Below are 14,740 nucleotides of genomic sequence, written 5' to 3'. Positions count from 1 at the left end.
TTATTTCAGCATCTGCATTGGTTACTAAATTTCATGACTAGCCAGTCTTCCTCCAGCATTTCAGACAAATTCAGCAAGAATCTAAGACTTTGCCTCCAAAGGAACATTTTGAAAAAGTTAACAGTTGTTAAAATTGGAACGTGGCCCTAACGGGTTTGTCGAACCTTGTGTGTCTCCTGGCTGTGCTTCACGAGGCACCATGGGCCGGACAGGGAACTCAGGGCACTGCTTGGGCTCCGGTTAAGTCTCACAGAGAAGCCCTGGTGCTTCTCACTGGCCTCCGGTATGTCTGCAAACTGCCTTTTGTTATCAACATCATCATCATAACGCCTTTCATTTATCTCGGACTTTGCAATGGATCATTTTCACATACTAGGTTCCATAGAATCTTCTTAACTACAAGGAAAATGGGACACTTTTTTTTTAATTCCATTCCCACATAGGTAAGAACCCAGAGAAGGTAAATGCCTTTACAAGGCTACAATGCTATTATGTGGCATAGTCAGAACTAAAATAATCTAGTTTTTTTTTTTTTTTTTTTTTTGAGACAGAGTCTCACTGTGTCACCCTTGGTAGAGTGCTGTGGCATCACAGCAACCTCAAACTCTTGGGCTTAAGCGATTCTCTTGCCTCAGCCTCCCAGGTAGCTGAGACTACAGGTGCCCGCCACAACACCTGGCTATTTTGTTGTTGTTGTCATTGTTGTTCAGTAGGCCTGGGCTGGGTTTGAACCCACCAGCCCTGGTGTATGTGGCCGGCACCCTAGCTGGTGAGCCATGGGTGCCGAGCCAAATAATCTATTTTTTAATAACTAGTTCATTTTTCCCCCACTAGAGCAAAATTTCTTAAATTGCAGTCTCTGGATCAGCAGCAGCGTCATTTGGGAATTCATGAGAAATGCAGGTTCTTGGGCCATCCCTGAGTAATTGGACCTACTGAATCAGAAACTCTCTGGGTGGGGTTCTAGGAGGTAAAGTTTGAGAATAAGCATGTGGAGGGCAGCTTATGGTAAGAGAGGATGGCTACAGAGGATGAGAACTATTTAAAGGTAGAAATTACTTTGGCTTTCTTATGGTACTTTTATGGGTAATATATGTAAGAATGCCATCTGAGCTTCCACTTCTATAAAGTTTGTGCTACCTTCCGTGGATAAAGTGGAGAACAATTCAAATGTGGCTTCTGCCCTCATCACGTTGTTTACTTCACCAAAATATACCCGTCGGTTACAGGGTGGTGAAGTGTGGCAATCAGAGAAGATGTCTTTGAGCCTTTTGGTGTAATGACGGTTTCTTAAAATGTCCAAGCTTCTGCTCCCAGGCCATGCGCTGCTGTGTAAGTCTGCCAGCAAGGTTCCTTCTCCTTCATACTTCTCTTTCTCACGTTCCTGAATCCAGGCACAGAAATTCTACACATGGATTCTGATGTAGACGGTCTGAGATGGGGATTGGGAATCTGCATTTTTAACAGGTGCCTCAGGTAACCCTCAAAGTAGGGAAAGGCTGCTGTTGCCTCAGGGGACAATCAGGGCCTGCCCCACCCCAAGGCTGATGATGCTGAGAGTAGAAAAGGAAGGGGTGGGGGAGGTCCACAAAGGGGAGTCACTGAGCTTGGTACTGAGGCTTTCTTCCTTAGCTTTCTCACAGTTAAGAAAATAGTGAGACTATCTCAAAAAAACAAAGCAAAACAAAAAGAGAGAAAAAGAAAAATGAAAGAAAATCGCGCAAAGATTTTGAGTATGGAAGAGTGCTTCTACCAGGGGCAGGGATGTGGAAATGGGAACACGGGATTCCAGGCTATTGGCTGCATGTGGGGAAAAATCCAGGAATGATGAGCCCTCAAGCTTGAGTTGATGGGTTTCTGTATAGAAAGTACATTTTCACCCAGTGCTGTCTAAAACAAAAAATAATATGCAAGCCACATAAGTAATTTTAAATTTTCGAGTAACCCCATTTAAAAAATAAAGTAACAAGAAACAGGTAAAATTATTACAATAATGTATTTTACCTAAACCAATATATCTAAAATATGACCATTTCAACATGAAGTCAATATTTTAAAAAGTATTAGTGCGATGTGTTTTACATTTTTTTTCTAATACTGTCTTCACAATACGGTGCATACCATATGCATCCAGCAGATCTCAGTCCACACGCTCAGTTTTCAGTGGTGAAAGTTAACTATAGTCCTATCAAAGCAGCAGTGTAAAATATTTCACACTGCTTCATTTTTTTAACTCTTAATTTTAATAAATTGAAGATAAATTAAACGTTTAAATTTTTTTACTAACGTTGGCAACATTTAAAGTACTCATCACCATACGTAGCTAGTGGCCGCTGTCTTGGACAGCACAATTGTCAACAATTGTGGGGTTAAACCTTTTCTCTCCTTTCTCCATATTCTCAGGTAGGAGCTATACCTTGCTGAGGATTGGTTTAAAAATTTGGATTATGGGTTTTTGAACAATCATTTATAATAATGACCCAGCTCTGAGGAGTTAATCTCTCCTAGGTCGGTTATTGTGTTACTAGTTATTTTAAGAACGATAAGAAATAAGGACAATGTGCCTATGCCCTGTAGAGTGGTGCTTTGTGAAATTCAGTAACTCCAGGTCTTGTACCTCGTAGGCCTTCCAGTGAGCAAGTAGTGGGTGAATGGAAAATCCACACAGACCAGAATGAGTGCACATTTTATTTTGTGTAGTACCCAATGCTTTTGAAATTCTACAAAATAAAGCCCTTGTCTTACTTTTCCATCGATCAGCTAAGCCAAAAATGTTGAAGAAAGAAAATATTTAAGATTCAGTTGGAATCTAAGAGGAACTCTGAAGACAGTTTTCCAAAGTAGAGTCAATAACTTGGTGGGGTGTTTTTGTATTTGCGGCACCTGCACCGTAAGAAGACATTGACAAGCTCTGGAGTGATTTTTACCAGTTATTCTATTTTTAGTGTTGAGAAAGCTTCGTGACATCGTCTCTCTATGATGTCTTTCGTCCCCTAGGTTGCTTAAATTCCCTAGTGCTGCTGAGTGTGATGTGAAAGCAATTGATAGGTCTTTGCTGATTTCCTACAGATGTGCTCCGTGGCAATAGAAAGCCATTACAAAGTATTCTTCCTCTTTTCCAGTTTGCTTTTCCATTTCCTGATCTGAAAATTTTCCAAGTTCTCAATCCAAGTCTCAAAGAGACTAGGACCTTGACATGCCCCGATGTCTAGATCACATTAGAAAATTAAATAAAAGGAGACAGGTACTATTTGTTTTAACAGAAATTTGGGCATGTCAGAGTCCTAGTCCTTTTAGGACTTGGATTAGGAACTTGAAATTTTGCAGATCAGGAAAGGGAGGCAGAAAATTTTTATTAGCAATGTTTATTTGCAAGAGGCCTTTAAACCTTGAATGCAAAAGTCTGCCACGTGTTCATATTTCATGCCACGGTCTACATCTTAAAGGCAAATTTATAGCACAGTACATTTGACATATCACTTATGCTTTCTCAAATACATCTTCAGAGAGAAACTTTACCAATGAGTTTTGTAAGATAATGCACTTTGCTTCCCAGAGGAATGTTGCCCAGGAGGCTGAGATCCTACTCGTGAGACAAAGGTTCGAGGAAGGGTTTCAGGATCCTCCTTTTTTAGGCTTTAGGAGACCGGGAAGAAGTAGAAGTGATCTTTGATAGTGAAGGAATGTTTAATTGATTGTTAAGTACTGCATTTAAATCCCTGTCAAAGACAGTGTCATGTTTAAACAACCAAGCAAACATTTCTGCTGTTAAAGCAGGTCAGTACATAGAAAGTGAGGGATGGGAAATCACACAGGCCTTCCTGCCCCTCTTTGGTGCAAATCAGGGTGTTTGCTTTATTTATTTGATATATTCAGCAGGATTAAACCAGACATGCCTTTTAGTGCTGTTGGTATCAAAGTGTACAAAATGGATGTCTGCATGAAGCTTATGTGGGAAAAACAGACCATAACACACACACAAACAAAATGCAGTCTCCCTTCAAAGCCAATGAGTGTTATGGAAAATGTGACATAATCTGCTATTTCACAGAGGATACTGAATGCAGATACTGTCTTAGGCAGAGCCTATGTGAAGTGAGGGAACAAGAGTGTTCTAGGCCAAGAGAGTGGCAAGTGCAAAGGCCCTGAGGTAGGAGCCTGCGGGTAGGACAGCAATATGTGAAGAGTGAGGGGGGTAAGGTGGGGAAGGTAGCCAGGAGCCGGATCACACAGACTCCATACTGTAGGTCCTGACAGGATTTTGACTTTTATCCTGAGAATGATGGAATGGCATTGAAACATTTACACTTTAATTTCATCTTAACCTTTCTTGGGTCCCAAATGTCTTTGACAGTCTGGTAAAACTTGTGGAGCCCTTTTGCAGAATAATGTTTTTAAATGCATGAAGTCCAGTGGATGTCAAAGAAACCATTTATATGGAAATATGCAGATTAAGTTCCCCTGTAAAGGACACACATGCTATGATTTACATTTTCAAAGGATTGCTCTGATTGTGCAACGGGGGATGGACTATGGCAGACCAGTAAGATGGTACTGGCAGCAAAGCTGTCTGATTTATTCTACAGGGTAGTGAGTGGCCTTGGAAGTAGGGTTGCCCAACACAGTCTATTTGAGGGCAAGAAGGAAATGGTACAACTTCTATTTACATTTAATTTACTCTCATTCTTTTTAATGGCTCTACTGAGTATGTGTTTTATAATATCCTAATATGTTAGGATATTAGTACATTTATATAATTCATGAATAAATTAACATATATTGCAGATGCATGCTTGAAAAGTATTTATGATGGTGATAGTTGTTTACAGGGAGAGTGACCCTGTAAACAACTAACAAAATACCACACTGGTTTGGACTACATTCCATTTCAGATCCATGCTGTGGGAGAACTGAATTCTTGGCATGATTCAACCTCACTGAATGTCAGACTCAAGCACCCTTATCTCGCCTTAAGAGCCCTCATCTGCCTGTAAGACTGCTTACATCTGAGTAGACCCACTTACTGTCACCTCCAAGGTGGCATGTCCTCCCCCAGGGAAAACAAGTTTCCTGGGGCTGTTGTCAGACATCTGCCCTGAAATTCAGGAGCTCCTGAGGGGGAGGGGATATCCTCTGCTCCTGGCATCTGAGCTGAGCTACGAGCATGCCTCACCCGCCTTCTGTGAGGTGCTCACCTTCATTCTGTTGGAAGTCTCTCTTCCATCTACCTGTCTCAAATAGACCTCTCTCGAGCATTTCTGTGCTCTCCGGCTGTGCAGCAAGCTGAAGGATGCACGTTATTCCAAGTGTGATACAGCATAATATTGTGTAGGGTGAGGACATTTTATTTTATACCCAGGAGGTGGAGGAAGGAGAGACAGAAAGACAAAAGAGAAGAGAAAGGGAGAGGGCAGAACAACTGATTTTACATGAAACTTGCACTAGTTATCCCTGAACTGCCATTTTTTTCTTTCTTTCCACCCCAAAGAGAGCTTTTCTTCTTTTTTATATAAAGAAAGAAATTCTTTCATAAAGAAAACCAAGATGTTTATAAAATGAGTAGGGATTTCAGGTAAGCTATTAAAATGAAAACTAATGCATGGCTAGAGGTAGGTCCACCCCACCCCCAACCCCAGATCAGGTCATGGCTGTTGGTGTCTGGGGAGATACAATCTTTGCTATGTAAAAATACTAACAGAAGAATTTCACTCACCTGTCTTTCAAGTAGAAATTGTTTGAGGGAAGTGATATAGAACTTGAAAATGAGGCCAGCCTAACCCCACAATTCCTGTGCTCTAAATATGAAGTCATACTCCCAATTCTTTTTATTTTTTTTTCTGCTCCTCTGATTTTTCTGAACTCTTTCTGTTTCGGGCACTGCTCCTTCATTGGGTATTTTTGATTATTTTAAGTGGCTTATTAGTGAGTTGGTATTTTGATTATTTCAAATGTCTTTCTTGTTAGTGATTATCTGCAGAAATGTCAATTTGTAGGTAGACTAGCCAGACATTAGAAAATAGTTTGTTAAATCACTCTCATATAAGATAACTAAAATATCAGTGCACAAAGGGGCTTGTCCTCGGTATTATTCCACATAGTGTTTACCACAAGCAGGAAGCGAGGCTGGGTGTTAAGATTCAGAGCCAACTCAAGCATTCTGCTCTTTCTCTCTAGTGGACACAGCCACGAGACCTGAAATAGCTCCTGGATGGGATATTTGATTTGTGCTGGGAATTAACTAAACCTCTATGTCACTGTCCAAGAAACAAGTAAATCCTTGCTGTTGCTCACCAAAATATAACTAGTTAAAAGAATTCAGCAAGGGGAAAAGCAAAAAATTTGAAATGGGAAAAAAAAAATGCCCAGAGACATCCACTTCAGTCTTCTTCACTTTCCCTGTCTTTCCTGTGTCCTTCGGAATGTGGCTGCCTACGACAGACAGGCCATTTTGATTCGGGGTTAATTTGGGGGGACTGGCTGTCACTGCTTGTTGCTGTAGAGTTTCATGGGGTTTCCTAGGGGTCTTGCCGCATTTGGGGATGTGTTTGGTCCCTAAGGTTCCCGGAACCTCCACGTTTGGATGCCTTTGGGAGTGGAGAGCATTTCAAAGTGATGAAGAGTCAGGTGCTTCGTTCTTCTCTTTTTGTTCATGCCCGATTCTCCGGTGAAATAACAGAATGTGGTAGGTGATCAATAGCGTTAAGTAAATGATACCAACATGTCTCCCCAGGACGGCACCAACTTACCTTCCCCGCACCTTCCATACCCCACTCATTCAGAGAATTACTAAAAAACACCGATATTTCGAATCCCTTCTCCATCAACATAGTGAGAAAATATTTAAAACTTAAGAAGATACTCTGTTTTCCCATATTTCGGCTGTCCAGAGTGACTCCAGACTTGGCTGTGTCAGATCGTGAGCTCTGAAGGTGTTTACTGCACCTGGTTAGACCTGTCTTCTTAGCAGGCTCCGCAAACACAGGAGGAGGAAAGGGAGTTGAGATGTATTGAATTCTTAGACTGTACAAGGCTCAAGAAATGTGTTTTATATACCACTCGTGTAAGCCTCAGAATAAATGTGGTTTTATTGATAAGCTCATCCCTCCCCCATTTAACAGATAAAAACACTGAGGCCTAGTTTGTAATGAACTCAGCAAGATCCCAGGGGTGCTGACTCCAAAGTTTACGGGACACCCCCACTCGGCTACGTTCTGTTCAGCCAGCACATCTTTTCTAAACTTTTTGCAGAAGCCAGAAGGTGAACTTTTAACATTGCTCATTGATTCATTTTTCCCCCCTGGTTTCTGAAACTGAATGGGTTTCCTCCTGTGCTTCCAGCCCTCCTTCATGTCCTCTTGGTTCTCTTTAAAAGAAATGCCTGTGTTTCTCATTTCTCTTCTCTGTGGGTTTTACAGAGCAGTGGCTCACTAGGGCACCGATTTAATGAAATAAAAATTTGAAGCATGTTTGGTTTGATTCTAGGTGATACAAATAAAGAATTGTGAATGCTTTGTAGTCAGGTTTAAAGAGAAGGGGAAAGGTGAAAGGAAAAAATAGGTCAAGTATAGTAGCTGGGTAATGTCTCCTTAAGAGCTGCCTAGTAAAGATGTAGCATTAAATATGGAGACATAATGGGACAGCCAAAGTATTTTGGCATCTGTATGTCCTCAAATTTTGAGTTTAGCAGATTATAATATCTGCCAGTTACGTGAATCTCCTATGTGCTAGGCACTGTCCCAATTACTATATTATATACATACACATTGATCTATCCTCTCCAAACCCTTTTAAAGTACATGCTATGATCATCTGTAAGAAAACAGAAGCATAGAGAGGTGTATTAGTCTGCCTCAGGTCAGACAATTAAGGATAGAACTGGAGGCTGAGCCCAGGAAAGTTGGCATCAAAGCTCCTATGCATGTGCTAACCTACCCCTCACTGGCAGGGCTTAGTTCAGTCTCATGATTCCACGGGGTTCCAAAGAGTATTTTCTTCTTAATTAGGACTAGCTCACCATACAGTTGAAAGGGTAAATATTTGTCATGTTTGGTGACAGACGTGATGGGCTAAGAAAAAAAAAAAAGGTCTAAGGCAAAGCCATGTACTTTCTCTTACATTTTCTTCCATCTGTATTTACTGTCTGGAAAGGTCGCTTGAGCACAAGTGTTCGAATTTCATGCTTATAAGCAGCTTTCCTGTGGCTAAGACCTTGCTCTACAAATTGATTTGAAAAACATTTTATGATCAGATGCATTGCTCTCGAATATGGGCACTGTGGAGTCATCAGGTTATGAGCTTTCTAACTCAGATTTTGGTGACGGCGTTTTCCATAAGTGCCAAGAATCGTGGGGAGACTTTTGTTTTACTCTCAGCTGGTAGCCCTTTCTCCTGCCTGTGCGTCCATCACGTTTACAGGAAGGAACAGTGGTTCTGGGAGGCCCATGCTGTTCGCCTTGTCAGTCGGTTACCTGGCTGCAGTTTGTGGTAGGAGGGAAGGGAGGGAGAAGACTAAAAAGCCTGAAATGGCAAATTACTGTAGGTTCTGGAGAAAAATAGAATTAGAAGCATTTGTGGTTCAGATGAAAATAGCACATTTCCTTTCTGCCTGGACTGTGGGGGTCAGAGTGCTCTGGGGGATAGCAAATAAATAAAAATTGATCCCTCACCATTCGAAGGAAATGCTCTGACTCTGGGAACTGAAATGACAGCTCCAGATTTGAGTATCTTGTGAAACCACTTTTGAAGGTTAACAACAACAAAAAAACCCAAAAAACACCAGGAGACTGGGGGGGCTGGGGAGGGGAGTGGTGTACTATGTTAGGAAATGTAGTCTTTCAAGAATGATTTAAACAGCCCTTTTCTAAGACTAGCCACCAAGCAGTAGAGCCTGATCAGGTGTGAGGCTTTTCTGTTCCTTTCACTGACCGTGGCCATTCCATCTCTTTTTGCAGGTGAGAAGCCTTACAAGTGCTCATGGGAGGGATGTGAGTGGCGTTTCGCACGAAGCGATGAGCTCACGAGGCACTACAGGAAACACACAGGGGCAAAGCCCTTTAAATGCAACCACTGCGACAGGTAAAGAGCCTTGGAAGCCATGGGCTGCCGACAGGAGGGGGTGGTGGAAGGGTGACCTGTCCGTGTGCTCTTATCACAAGCCTGTCTCACAGTGGCTGGGCCTGGGGACCAATGGGGTGTCCTCTTGCATGTAACCAAGAGGTGGCATGAATTCTTGCTTCAATTGCACAAGTATTCATTGAACAGTGGGTATCAATAAGACATAGTTGCTACCCTTAGGGAGATGATGTGACAGACAATTTTACTTTAATATGACAAGTAATAGGATAGAAAATAGTCAACTGTAGCTACTTATTCTGATGTTTTTAACCACATCAGTACCACTTTCCCTCATCCTTAATAATAGGAGAGAACAGAAAGCCTGCCCAATAGAAGCAAGGCTCATTCTAAGGCTTTTTCTCATAATCATTGCTAGAAATGAATTATACCAAGAGAGTTTCCATTCGTTGGGCACCTGGATCATTCCTTCTTCCTTGAAAATAGGCACAAGGGTGCAAAAGATGGCAAGGCTTTGAGGACTTACCCAGTAATTCAATTTCAAGCCTTCACCATTTGATGGTGGAAGAAAGAGCATATAGCAGCAGATACCACCCAAGTAATAGTGTCTGACAGCCCTGGCATTATCAACCAATAAACCCCAAAATGGAGACTCTGCAGGCCAAGGTGAAGGCAGGATTAGGTTTAGACATAATCAAATAATGGGCTTGCATCTGAGCGTGTTATCCTTCTAATCCTATTTCTGTGTTTAAAAGGAAGCTTAAGAAAATTAACCATCTTTTTAATGCAATACTAAAGGTCTCGGATATGATGAGAAAAATGCTTCTAATACGATAAAAGCCCCTGAAAGCCTGAGGCTTCCCCGGCTGGGCCAGCAGCTCACAGGATGGCAGCAGAGGCCTGGCTTTCCTTGGGAGGAAATTCGATCATGTTTGCATCCTGCCTTCCCCAGTCCCTGTGCCCCGCACCTCCCTCTCCCCAGGCCTTCCTGCACTGTAGAGTTTGTTTGGAGAATGGGACAGGAGTGTCCAGGTCTCATGGGTGGCCAGGTTGGCTTGGTGTTCCCTTAAGATGCTTATAAAGAAGCCATAGTGTCTTTCCTCCTTTTTTTTTTTCCTGCTTCCTGAAAAGGCTATTTTCTTCTTATCTTCATTCTCTAAGAACTAAATAAAGACGCTGTGTCTCCTGGAACACAAAGATAACCTCCCACCCAGGGCTGAGGAAGTGCAGTTCACACAGCTATTGTCTCCCAGTCCCCTAGGAACTCCATTCTGCTTCCTAAGGGTAAAAGTCAGTGTTTAACTTCCATGCCACTACCTGGAAGTCCTCCTGAATTGACGTGAACCAGCAGCTGCCTTCCTCAGAGGATGCTCCAGTAAAGTCTCCCCTTATTTGACATGTTCCTTCAACCCCCACTTCAAGTTTCCCTGGTCCCCTATTCTTTCCCTGGCTAATAAGAAGCTCTGCAGATGGCAACTCTCCACCCACAGCTCTTGGAGGGAGTGTGTCCCATTATATCAATTGGGACAAAGAAGAATTCATTGTGAGCTGTCAAAGTATATAATGGTGGTGCACACATAAGCTATCTGGCTCTGAAGGGTGTTGAGGCTGTGAACTTGGCAATTGTGAACATTATGAGTTGCTATAATCCTTGGAAGCAGAGTTTTTATGGGGAAATTGCCAGAGTTAATATTCCTCTCTTGCTGACTTACTGAGGAATTTACAGTCTTTCAGCGCCTGATGTATTAGGATTAAATCTGGCCATTTATTCATGGGGATTAATATTCCACATCTAGAGGGCATTTTCAATGATGGAGAAGGCAGAGATGGGTAATTTGACTAGTCTTTTGCTTTGTTTTCTTCATCAATGTATACTGTGATTTCTGGAGCTAGAAATTTACTGAGCAAAGGGTAAAAAGTCTGACGTGGCATTTGGGGGAGATTGAGTAGATCAAAGTCCTATGATATAGGCCGATTGTGCCTTTTCAACAATGTCAGAAATGAGAGGTTAGTCACTCATTAACATCTCAAGCAGTAAGATGCATTTCAATTGCAGCGATTGTGCTAAGAATAGACAGGTCTGGGAGGCGTGGTGGGGAATTGGAGTAGTCCCAAAGCAGATGAAAGGAAAGCGTGGAGTGACCAGGGACTTGGCATTCCTTAGAAGACTTTTACCTTCAGAAACAGAGGGCGTCTGCAGCCTTTGGCAGGACGCAGCATCCTACTGGTACCACAGTATAGATGAGTGCACTACTTTTCGCTTGCTAAAATTCGAACAATCAGACTACTTTATTTAGAAACGAAATAGGCTTTGGATTTCCTTTCCTTAAGCATGTACCAAGTCTAACTTAGGCTTTTATTTTGCCTAGAGGGTAGTTTAAAAAATTCGGGAGGTTTTTTGGGGTTTTTGGCCAACATTTAAAATCGTTAAATGTCACACCAAAAAAGTCTGTATTTCTGGCTTTGTCTGGAAAAAATCAGATCTGGCCACAGTGGGCTCACATTCCCATGTGGCTGTAATTGGCTGGAACTGAATAGCAATCACTACCTATTTGCAATGGCCATGTGATGACTATTTTTCCACTTTTCCCATCACTCCCTATGGCCTTCGTAATAAGATGGCAAGCCATCGGCTGCCAAGTATCACACTTGGCTCTGTCATTTCTTCCTACAAGAAGAGCACTATCTCTTCATATCCGTACCTTATCAGAAGTGCAAAGAGATCGTCCAAGAGTGCTGTGTATTCCTCACACTTGGTCTGCTGCACACGCTGACTTTATCTGCCTGGCCCCTGCAGACACTGGGTTTCATGACCTCTGGCTTCAGGTTTGGGTTGGGGGGAAAAGCAAGGAGGTGGCTGTACCGTTTCCTCCTTATCAGACTGGACAATACAGCCCACTTAGTGACTGGCTGCTAGAAGAATGAGTCGTTTTTCAGCCCACAGAGCAGAAGGCTGCCTCTGGTGGTAACTAGGGCTCCATTAGGGATAACACACAGGCCACTGTTGTGGGGATTCAGCACAGTTATAGTCTAGAAGACTGCTCCAATGTGGAACCTCCAAGCTCTTGGGCAGTTTACAAGGGAGCATTTTGATCTTTGTCAGCCCACTTATAGGTAGTAAGAGATACCAGCCAATACCTTACTCCTTTGGTCCCCTGGAGGATTGCTGTTGGCTTAATAGCTGTGTGACTTTACTGTGCCTTTTTCCTAAGGAAGAGAAATAACTATGGGGTTTGACTAGGTCTCCATTATGTACAAATTTTAATCATTAAGGACCTTCTTACTTAAAAGTCATCTGGCTGCTGTATAGTTATGAATTCCCCTTGGGGGGTATGTTATCCTTAAAATCATTTGATTCTGCATTTCTAGATGCCAAGTTCATCTATTACCTTTCATTATTCCTGTGTGGAATTCAGTTAAATATAAATTAATAAATATAAATTAATCATGGCTAACTATCTTGCTGACATATTGAATTTAAATAAAAACCCCAGTGATGGGACCTGGCCTAATTCTAAACATCATATATTTTCTAGAATTTGAACAAATAATGATGCTCATTTGCTTCAGTAGGGATGCATTCACATTTGATACCATGTTAAAGACTGGGTTAATTCTCCCCCCCGCCCCCAAGTGTTTTTCCTGAAATAACTTGAAGCATAAAGGCAGATGCTTGTACAAATATTGCTAGATACCTAGAAATTGGTAGAGGCAGAATTTAAGTTGAACACATACATTCCTGAATGGTATTTTTCAAATAGAGCTCTTAATCAAAAATACTATTCTCCTGAAAGTTCCCAGGATATAGAAAGGAAAGGAATGGGCTTTTGTTCACTGCCAGAACCGCTCTTCATTCTCACCAGACTCCTGCCCGCCTCCTTTGGACAGGCAGATTCTTGGTGCCTGCTCTGTTGTTTCTCAGAGGTTCCTACTGCTCAGGCCTGACCAGTTCAACCTCCACATTAATTCTCTAGTTGCTGCCGTGACCCATTGCCACAAATTTAGTATCATACTTATTTACTTTGTAAGTTTATTTTCTTGCACTGCTGTAGGTTCCAAGTCTAATGTAAGTCTCTGTGGGCTCAAATCAGGGGGTTGGCAGGGCTGCCTTCTTTTCTGGAGGCTCTAGGGGAAAATCTATTTCTCTGCCTTCATGACCTCATTCCTCCATCACCAAAGCTGCTGAGTCTTTCTCACGCTATCGTCTCTCTGGTTCTCTCTTTCAATTCCCACTTCATTTTTAAGGGCCTTTGTGATAGCATTGGGCCCACCCAGATAATCCAGGTTAATCTCACTATTTTATGGTCAGCCGATTAGTAAATTGATTCCATCTGTAACCTTAATTCCCCTTTTCCCTGTAAAGGAATGTGGTGTCTGGGGATCAGGTTTAGACACTTGGACGGAGGGTGTTCATCTTTCTACGACCTCCTTACATTGATATCTCAACTCTTCTTTATTGTTAGCCTATTGTTAGCCTTTATTGTTAGCTGATGTGCCCAAAAGCATGGGCCCTGGAGTCAGGCTACGTGAGTCAGAATCCTGGCTTGGCCTCTTTCTGATGAATGTCTCATCTGGTAGTGGAGATAAGAATGGTACCTTCTTTATAGAGTTCTTGTAAGGATGTTAAGTTTAAAAAAGAAATACCTACAAAGAGAATTTCTCAACTTGGATCTTCTTTCTCTGGGTTGAAGACATTAAAAAAAAAAAAAAGAAAAAAGGAGGAGGAGGAAAGGCAAGGAGGGGTGGAAGGAAAGAGAACAGGCAGTGGGCAATTCTGAGCTGGACCTCCAGCCCGCACAGTTGTGCCAGTTCGGTGCAGAATTCCCTGAAGGCTGTATTGCTTTTTCTGTGTACCTTTGACATTAAGTCCTTGCTTTTAAAAAATACTTATCACTGTTTTGTAGCAAATCAAATCCCCGCATAGAGGTTTCTCAAATGGATTATCCAAATACCTTGCTCATACCAAATCAGGGCCTGAAATAGGCGGGGATGATTGAAATTGCTATTGTTCATCACGTTACTGGATTAGATTGTTTCCACTGTGCCTTTCCCATTCTTACCTGGTTTTTATTTTACCTTTGTTCCAGTTCACTTCGTTTCCTTGAGGTTCTGTCCTGCGTGTGCACGTATTTAAGGAATGGACACAAACAGAGGGTGTGGAGAATGTTGAGGTCAGGGGAAAGGATGGATTTTTTGTTTGTTTGTTTGTTTGTTTTAAGAATGAGCAAACATAGGAAGTCCTGCACTGCACAGGAAACCCTGCGAGGCTGAACGGGCAGTTTGTTGCCATCCTCACAAGAGTTTTGAACTGTGGGTGTGTCCCAGGCTTCAGGGGAGGCTGGGAACTTTCTCCTTGGTAAGAAAGTGGCTAGTTTCGGGAGAAGCATCCGCAGGTAGAGTGTATACTAGCGCTGACGGTGGTTCTGCCTTACATGCTGACTTCCCTGGGATTCTATCCAAGACCTCAGACTGCAGGCTGCAGCAATGCGGAAACACCCACTGTCGGTTATAAGATACAGAAACCTGACTCAGGCCGGTGTTAACTTCAGAAGGATTCATTCATTAGCTCAGGTGACGAAGAAGAACTGAGTTAGATTTGTCTTAGGCTGGGCAGATCCCTGCCATTGTCATGCCAGAACTCTTTCTTTCTCCTTTTTCTCTGTGGCCT

At 42.3% G+C, this 14,740-nt stretch overlaps 1 protein-coding gene across 3 annotated transcripts in view; it reads left to right on the top strand.

The window, feature by feature from the left end:
* KLF7 (KLF transcription factor 7) overlaps positions 1-14,740 on the top strand; it is an 89,814-nt gene that overhangs the window by 67,712 nt on the left and 7,362 nt on the right. For all 3 annotated transcript variants that reach the window (XM_053597609.1, XM_053597608.1, XM_053597610.1), the window contains one exon: positions 8,952-9,075. In XM_053597609.1, the coding sequence (XP_053453584.1) occupies positions 8,952-9,075 (124 nt within the window). The remainder of the gene's footprint in view (positions 1-8,951; positions 9,076-14,740) is intronic.

Source organism: Nycticebus coucang, chromosome 7 (genome assembly GCF_027406575.1).
Source record: "Nycticebus coucang isolate mNycCou1 chromosome 7, mNycCou1.pri, whole genome shotgun sequence".
Taxonomy (NCBI): domain Eukaryota; kingdom Metazoa; phylum Chordata; class Mammalia; order Primates; family Lorisidae; genus Nycticebus; species Nycticebus coucang.
Note: the sequence above shows the minus strand (reverse complement) of the source record. Positions and strands in the feature narration are given on the sequence as shown.